The sequence below is a fragment of the Littorina saxatilis genome, linkage group LG4 (genome assembly GCF_037325665.1).
Source record: "Littorina saxatilis isolate snail1 linkage group LG4, US_GU_Lsax_2.0, whole genome shotgun sequence".
Taxonomy (NCBI): domain Eukaryota; kingdom Metazoa; phylum Mollusca; class Gastropoda; order Littorinimorpha; family Littorinidae; genus Littorina; species Littorina saxatilis.
The window spans coordinates 45,803,980-45,813,315 of NC_090248.1; the positions used below are offsets into that span (position 1 = coordinate 45,803,980).

General features: G+C 40.7%; 1 protein-coding gene across 4 annotated transcripts in view; it reads right to left on the minus strand.

Annotated features, from left to right (window-relative positions):
- LOC138964883 (muscle calcium channel subunit alpha-1-like) overlaps positions 1-8,609 on the minus strand; it is a 123,759-nt gene extending 115,150 nt beyond the window's left edge. For all 4 annotated transcript variants that reach the window (XM_070336949.1, XM_070336948.1, XM_070336950.1 and 1 more), the window contains exons 1-7: positions 8,460-8,609; positions 7,253-7,434; positions 6,369-6,472; positions 5,063-5,235; positions 1,197-1,281; positions 486-646; positions 27-252 (exon numbers count right to left, since the gene is read on the minus strand). In XM_070336949.1, the coding sequence (XP_070193050.1) occupies positions 27-252; positions 486-646; positions 1,197-1,281; positions 5,063-5,235; positions 6,369-6,472; positions 7,253-7,434; positions 8,460-8,577 (1,049 nt within the window). In that variant the 5' untranslated portion in view covers positions 8,578-8,609. The remainder of the gene's footprint in view (positions 1-26; positions 253-485; positions 647-1,196; positions 1,282-5,062; positions 5,236-6,368; positions 6,473-7,252; positions 7,435-8,459) is intronic.
- Between the last annotated feature and the right edge of the window lie 727 nt (positions 8,610-9,336).

The window sequence follows — 9,336 nt, forward strand, 5'->3', positions numbered from 1 at the left end:
CAGAGAGGCGTTGCCGCCAGCCCCACCTGGTGGCCTTGAAGACACGCAGCAGCCTGGCACAACGCAGCACGGACACGCCCAGCGGCGGCATGACGTTGGTGTAGAGGAAGATGACCTCCAGGATGCTGCAGATGACCACAAAGCTGTCGAAGCGGTTGAAGAGGGACACGAAGTAGCCCTGGAAGCCCAGGCTGTACATCTTCAGCAACATCTCCAGCGTGAACAACACCACGAAGAACAGGTTGGCGATGGCTGCAAATCAGTTTTACAATCACAGGTGTTTTTTTTAAACGCACGGATTAATCAATAAATGAATAAAAGAAACAAAAGAATGAAAAAAAGAATGAATATGTGAACTGAATATATTGCTATAACCTTGCGAGCATAACTTGTGCTCTGTTGATATGATTATATGTGTGCGGTTTCATTCTTTCCAAATCATGTGAATAATCTATCTGTTTTTAGATTTCTGTACATCTACTGACCCTGAAACTCATCCAACCACTCTGGCTGGCCGAAGTGTTCTGAGGTGAGGACCACAGTGTTGAGGAACACCAGCACAATGACGGCCCAGTAGAACGCCTGAGACTTGACAATCTTCCTGGAGAACCGCCGGCACCGTCTGTTCAACTTCTCTAGCCGCAGTCTGAAGACAGTGGAATACGGTAACGTGAGCGCAGTTATTAGACATGGGGTACAAGGATACATAAAAAAGTCTGAAAGTGATCTGTGGTTCCAAAATAAACAAGAATTCTGGATAGATCACAAAAACTGCTTTGAAATGTTGTGTTCGATGCCACAAGAAAGTCTGGTTTCTATCAAAAATTTGAAGATTATCGTATCCGAGTCATAGCATTAGGCCATTTGTACAACAACATAAGTGTTTCCATTAGATTGACTGATTCTTGAGAATTCAAGACCGTATCCATAGTCCGAAGAATGTCGAATTCTTTTGACACCAGTGTGGTGATGGCATCAGGCCATCTGTACAGCTACAGAAGCTTTCCTACTAGATTCTTGGTTCTTTACAATTCGAGACCGTCAAAATAGTCTCAAGACAGCTGAAAACAGTAACATGGGTGCAGTTATAGCACAGACTATTTAAATAAGTTAACATCATAACCTTTTCTACCAGATTGTTAGATTCTTGAGAATTCTCAGCTTTTATTAAAATAAAAAAATAAAAAAATGCAAACCTTTTCTGGTGGAACCAAGACAACTGGATTTCTTCCTCCTCTTCACCTTCTTCCTTCTCTTCGTCGATGTCGTTGATGGCTTTGGCTGCAACACAAATGAGAGACAGTTACTTTTTCTTTCTAGAATTCACATGTTACCAAAACCCCTGATAATCAACTTCTGATGTTAGCATTCACTTTCTGTCACCATACACACACATACACACACACACACACCTCCTCACATCTGTCAATGCCTCTTCTGGCCTGTCATGGCAGTATATTTTAGTCATGTTAACAGAAAATAACACATGTCCTTTACTGGAAGGTGCCCTCTCATCAGAGGGGCCTCACATGGCAGATACGCTCAACCCGTCATGACGTCCACCTCTTGGAAAGGACCACCTGCTAATTACATAGGTACAACGCAACCCGTCATGACGTCCACCTCTTGGAAAGGACCACCTGCTAATTGCATAGGTACAACGCAACCCGTCATGACGTCCACCTCTTGGAAAGGACCACCTGTACATAGGTACAACGCAACCCGTCATGACATCCACCTCTTGGAAAGGACCACCTGTACATAGGTACAATGTCATGAATCCTGAAACCGAAACAAGTCGCGTAAGGCAAAATTACTACATTTAGTCAAGCTGTCGAACTCACAGAATAAAACTGAGCGCACTGCATCTTTTCACCAAGACCGCATACTCGTAGTTTCGTCAGTCCACCGCTCGTGGCAAAGGCAGTGAAATCGACAAGCCAGAATAGTACGGTAATGGTCGCGCTGAGCGGGATCAGCACGCTTTTCTGTACCTCTCTTCGTTTTAAGTTTCTGAGCGTGTTTTTAATCCAAACATATCGTATCTATATGTTTTTGGAATCAGGAACCGACAAGGAATAAGATGAAATTGTTTTTAAATCGATTTCGGACATGTTATTTTGATCATAATTTTTATATTTTTAATTTTCAGAGCTTGTTTTTAATCCAAATATAACATATTTATATGTTTTTGGAATTAGAAAATGATGAAGAATAAGATGAACATAATTTTGGATTGTTTTGTAAACAAATAATTTTAATTACAATTTTCAGATTTTTAATGACCAAAGTCATCAATTTTTCGCGACGCGCCGCCCGAATACAAGCGTTCACTGATCATGCCGTTGTCAGCACGCCGCCAGAATCCGTGCGTAAGGTGCGTGAGTCGCTTCGCCTCACACCGCCTTAATAGTAGCGTTGGAAGTGGAAAATACCACGCTGGGGATTTTCCATACGAAAACCCACGTCATAGGTTCAGAGGTCGGCTGCATTACCATACGCGACAAATAACTCCCAGAACAGTTGATTTCATTGGTTAGTTTGGATACTACAGGTCATTGACGGGACCAACCCATGCCTTAGTTTCATATTTAGGATTCCAAAATGTCGCGAGTTGTCAGTGTTGTTGCGAAGCGAAGCGGCGTGCAGAAGGAAGGTAGTGACTGTGTGTGCATGAAACAGTGGTGTTGTGATAGATGGATAAGTGAGTGATGAGGGTGAATGAGTTAGCCAAATCAAGAGCTCGAGGTGTCAATGCTACTTTGGCCAAAACCCAATGCAAGCGGACGGACGCGATTCTGGTGCCGGGAATGTTCCGGCTGTGGCCACATGGCTGTGGCGCTTTGTGTTGAGCCGTGCTTCGAAGTGTGGCACACAAAGAAGGATGTTCTCCGTGCATAAACTGAGTTCTAAACAAGTCATTTATACAAAAACTGTAAATACTGTGACAGCAAGTGTTTCTTTTCTTCTATGGATAAAACCCAACGCAATGGGACTCGATTCTGGTGCCTGGAATGTGGTGTGGCGTTTTGCGTTGAGCTGTGCTCTGTGGCACTGTAAATACTGTGACAGCAAGTGTTTCTTTTCTTCTACATGGATATATTCATCATAGTCATCACCCAGTCATCTCATTGTATCATTCAGGTTAGTAAATTCTTTTTTGAGTATTCACTAACAACATTTTGTGCATATTTTCAAACATGTCTGTAGTATTTATGTGGTGCCTCTGGACTTTTTTTATTTAAATTGTTGACATTTTCAATAGCATACCACACAAACACAACAAGCCTTTTGACAAATACAAAGTACATTTCTGAAACAATGAAAGATCTTTCTTTAATTGTGTGCAAAAAGTAAGTCTCCACATGTACTAGTTTTTTTACAATATTTTTTTCAAAATACAATATTTTTTTCAAAATTTTCAAATTTTGGTTGTCAGCAGGCTATTTATTGACATTTTCAATAGCATACCACACAAACACAACAAGCCTTTTGACAAATACAAAGTACATTTCTGAAACAATGAAAAATCTTTCTTTAATTGTGTGCAAAAAGTAAATCCCCACATGTACTAGTTTTTTTACAATATTTTTTTCAAAATACAATATTTTTTTCAAAATGTCCCAATTTTGGTTGTCAGCAGGCTATTTATATGCTTTGGCGCATGCGTTCTGAGTGTATAGTCATGTCATAGGGTGGACGTGTTGAAAGAGTTACTTCCATGCTGAAATGCAATACCAAAGTCCGGCCTTCGTCGAAGATTGCTTGGCCAAAATTTCAATCTATTTGATTGAAAAATGAGGGTGTGACAGTGCCGCCTCAACTTTTACAAAAAGCCGGATATGACGTCAGCAAAGGTATTTATCGAAAAAATGAAAAAAACGTCCAGGGATATCATTCCCAGGAACTCTCATGTCAAATTTCATAAAGATCGGTCCAGTAGTTTAGTCTTAATCGCTCTACACACACACACGCACAGACAGACAGACAGACAGACAGACACACACACATACACCACGACCCTCGTCTCGATTCCCCCTCTATGTTAAAACATTTAGTCAAAACTTGACTAAATGTAAAAAGAAAAACAAGTCGCGTAAGGCGAAATTACTACATTTAGTCAAGCTGTGGAACTCACAGAATGAAACTGAACGTAGTCCGCCGCTAGTGCAAAAGGCAGTGAAAGTGATGAGCTTGCTTGGCGCGGCAGCGGTTGCGCTGTGCTTCATAGCACGCTTTACTGTACCTCTCTTCGTTTGAACTTTCTGAGCGTGTTTTTAATCCAAACATATTATATTTATATGTTTTTGGAATCAGGAACCGACAAGGAATAAGATGAAATAGTTTTTAAATCGATTTTGGAAATTTAATTTTGATAATAATTTTTATATTTTTAATTTTCAGAGATTGTTTTTAATCCAAATATAACATATGTATATGTTTTTGGAATCAGAAAATGACGAAGAATAAGATGAAATTGTTTTTGGATGTTTAATAAAAAAATAATTTTAATTACAAGTTTCCGATTTTTAATGACCAAACTCACTCAATAGTTTTTAAACCACCAAGCTGAAATGCAATACCAAACCCCGGCCTTCGTCGAAGATTGCTTTGCCAAAATTTCAATCAATTTAATGGAAAAATGAGGGTGTGACAGTGCCGCCTCAACTTTTACAAAAAGCCGGATATGACGTCATCAAAGGTATTTATTGAAAAAATGAAAAAAACGTCCGGGGATATCATACCCAGGAACTCTCATGTCAAATTTCATAAAGATCGGCCCAGTAGTTTAGTCTGAATCGCTCTACACAGACACACACATACACCACGACCCTCGTCTCGATTCCCCCCTCTATGTTAAAACATTTAGTCAAAACTTGACTAAATGTAAAATGAAGAAAAAAAAAGAAGAAAAAAAAGGCCATAATCGAATCAGGATTTTCGGCATAAAACGGAAGAATCCCACCCATGTAATTTACGACCATCCCAATGACGACCATTTTTGGTTGTCCCTTTGGTGGTTGTGAAAGACAGGTTGGACTGTGCCTTGGGTGTGACTTACAGTGTCTGGGCGTGGCTCCCTCCTCCCCCTCCTCCTCGTTCTCTGGGTCGATGTCTTCAGCCTGCGTGATCCAGTCCAGGTAGCCGCGCAGGTCCTCTTCAAGCTGCTGCTTTTCTCTCAGCTTCTGGAAGTCGCCCCGCGCCTTGGCCTTCTCTCTCTCCTTGGAGAACTCTCTGTTGACATCACAAAACAACCATGTAGCTGACTCAGTTTCAGAAAGTTTGAAATGTTGTACTCTGTGTAACCAGAGTTAGACAGAAAAGTAACCCCCCAAACCCTGTTGTTGTAGTAATTTTATAGTTTCATAACAATGTTAGAATTTAAAAGCATTCAGTGTTGCAATATTGTACTGTTATTTGTATGTAACATGTAAAGCGTGGAGAGCATAGCAATATTCTGTGGTTCACTCTAATTTAGTTTTCATTATTATCATTATCATTATTATTAATAATAAACTTTGAATGTGGGAAAACTATTGTCCATGTTCAGTCTTATGACTCACTGCACTCATGTGACAGATGTCTAACGTTATCAGCAGCAGTGTATCAAGCACAAAGTAACCCTGCGTCAGTGAAATGAATGTTATTATTTCTGAAACTGTGGTTAAAAACTCAATCCTTTGTCCTTCCAACCCTCACAGCTGACGCACTAAGACGACAAAAGAGTTCAGTCACAATCATGCTCCATTTCACACGGAATTAAAGGCATAGTCCTTCCTGTAGAAACTATTCTGGTCACCATCAAAGTTCTGTCCAGACTTTCCACTGGGAAAACACCATCCCTCCATGCGGACATATACCCCAAGTCAATTGCCTAGCTAGTTGCTGCATAGAGTGGGAATCGTTTGACAAAATACTGTCCTAGTTGACACAAATGGCAATTGACCAACTCTGACAATAACTCTGTAGGGTTTGTATGTATATGGGTTGTAAAAGAGTGAATACTCTTGCTTTTACTAGGACAAACATTGGAAGGGCCATTTACTAGCAAGGGGGTGTGCCTGGAATTGTGGACAGGAGCACGTGTGAATTTATTTGTCCGAGCAAAAACAAGGGTATTCACTCTTTCACAACCCATATAAACCCAACAAGAGTTATTTCCGAAAATTGTCCATCAGCAAAATTAACTAATTACAAAATCTCATTTTCCACTGGAAGCCACGAGGAAGCTGATTCTTCATAAGTGTCAAAGCAGAGGCTCTATCTCACGTAAAAGCTTGAATAGAGCTGAGATGGTGACGTGAATTGTTTTGATGGGAAAGACTGTGCCTTTAATGGGTGAGGCCATATGATAGTTATATACACACCCGCTGAGGACACCAAGAACGAGGTTGAGGACGAAGAAAGAGCCGATGATGATGAGACTGATGAAGTAGATCCACGGCCACTCTGTTCCAACTGCGTCGTTCACCTGCACACACATACACAAGCACTACTTCAGTTGTTGTCCCAAAATGAACTTTCCCTTATTCAGTCTGCGTCTAAACATCCTAGCTTGTTACCTTTGAGAAGAAACAGAAGATGACAAAATATCCTCTGTACGTCTCAGAACTTCAATTATGGTATCTTGACCTATACTGTACAAAGATGATATTTGGACCTGTAGTGAAGCTCATATTAGCAGATCTTCAATGTGGGTTTTTCTCCAGAGCTGTGCACCAGTCAAAACCATGTTACGTCCAAGATGATATTTCTTTATTTAATGGAAACATTTTAACCATACAAATTGATTTTGGCCATGAAACTTGCGTCCTGAGGCGGGTTTCCCCCCAAAATATAAGAACCCAAAATATAACACATTTTTGATGTACCTTACAGCAGAACAACCTTTGCACAAGATAACTCGCTACACTGACGAACACTTCAGCCAGAATAAAACACAACTTGTGTCTGTCTGACATACACATGTAGCTGCTACAGTTGAACCCCCCTTTTAGGACCTACCCCCGCCCCCCCCCCCCCCCTTAAGACCTTGTTTTTTTCTCCAGATTTTCTGTTCATATCCACTGTAAATTAACCCCCATTTTAAGACTCCCTCCTGTTTAAGACCTTTTTCCCCCCGACTTTTGGAGGTCTTAAACAGGGGGTTCTACTGTACCTTCGCACAACGTAACTCTCTACTATGACAGACACTGGATCCAGAATAAAAGCAAAGTTGTCTGTCTGACATACACACGTAGCCGCAACTCACATAGTACATGACATCAGTCCAGCCCTCCATGGTGATGCATTGGAAGACAGTCAGCATGGCCAGACCAAAGTTGTCGAAGTTGGTGATCCCCCAGTTGGGACCCTCCCATCCCTTGTCGCAGAACGTGTCGTTGTCACACAACAATCCTCTTCCACATGGGCCAGGCTCCTCCACAAATTGCTCTGCAAAACAACAACGTTTAGTATGAAGCTTTCTTTCAATACATGCTGCTAAATTGCACATCAACAGCAAGCAGTTTCAGACTCCCACACACATGCCTACACATCCACACACAAACATATATACACACACTCTCTTCCCTTACTATTTCTTTGGAATAATCTATCTCTTTCTATACTGAACAGGTGCAACAGACTCATGTCTTTTGCACATACAGAGAAAGATAGACAGACAGACAGACAGACAGACAGACAGACATCCACACACAATGTATTTGATTTGTACTCTCTTCACCCTTTTCTCTGGATAGATGTTTTGTCAAACCTGCTCTGGCAACCATCTTTCATTAGTTTCAATAACGACCACCTGCCCCATTATGACTACTCTAAAGGATCCCAACAACATTTCCCCCCTTTTTTAATAGCAATAGTCCATGATGACCACTTTCGGTCAGTCAATGGGTGGTTCTTATAATAATAACAAGAAATTCCTCCGAGGTAGGAAAAACACCCCCGTCAAAGGGAAATAACCTTCTCAGTTGGTGGCAGTGAGAATGGTTATTTCCCTTTGACCATTAATATGTCCCTCTATAAGTCCTTGTATAATTTTAATCCACCAATAACTCCCTAACCGTGTGTTTGACTGGTCCCAATTTTTGTAAGGACCGTCTCAGGAATGTATAGAACCTGTTCACCAAGTTTGGTGACGATCGGTCCGTTCATTCTTGAGATCTATATGCGAACACAAACACATCGACCGAATCCTATACACACCCCTATACCGGGGGTGTAATAACAATAAACACTTATTAATCGCCCCTTCTCACCAGAGCTCATGACAATGTACAATAGCATAACGGATACAAACACACACACATATATACCTTCACACACACATGATAAAATCCAATTAAATTACAGACAGGTTGGACTGTACTGACCAACTTTCCTCCCTCTTCCTAGCTCACACCCACATCATCACCCCCCCCCCCCCCCCCCCCCCCCCCCCCACCTGTGAATCCACTCACTTGTGCTGTTATATTTGCATGCCTCGTGCAGCCTCCCGTAGAAGAGCTCTAACCCGATGATGGCGTAGATGATGATAACAAAGATGACAAGCAGTGCTATATGTAACAAAGGCACCATTGCACGCAAAATGGAGTTTAAAACTACTTGCAGACCTGAAACAAACAAAAAAGATAACACATTTTATTTAAAACACACTCAAATGTGAACGGCACTGAACATTTTGTAGCTTTGAAGGAAATAAAGAAAAATAAGATGAAGCTCTTGCGTGTCTGTGAAAGAGACTACCTGCATGTGGTAAAAACATGCATACATATTTACCTTCTGTTTTTGTTGCATGCAAGATCAGATCTCTTTGGCTAAAACATTCAGTATAAATTTATCACCTGAGATGATGCCTTTAGCACCTGAAAAATGTGCCTTTTCTCCATGCAAAGAAAATTATTAGCATAAAAATGACAATAACACACCCGCATACACAACATTCAATTTACACAAAAAGATAAAACATATAAACACACAGGGACAAAACAGAAAACACAAAAATAAACCGAACAGTAAATAAGTTCCAGCTCAAAAATATGTTTTCTTCATTTGCGTTGGGTCCTGTATAGATCTGTAGTTTTTGTTGTTGAAAAAATGGTGTCTTGCTCAGTGAGAAAATCAGGTCTAATACAATAGAGGTAGTCTTAAAATGGACATAGATCTACAGAGGTGTAGTCTTAAAATGGACATAGATCTACAGAGGTGTAGTCTTAAAATGGACATAGATCTACAGAGGTGTAGTCTTAAAATGGACATAGATCTACAGAGGTGTAGTATTAAAATGGACATAGATCTACAGAGGTGTAGTCTTAAAATGGACATAGATCTACAGAG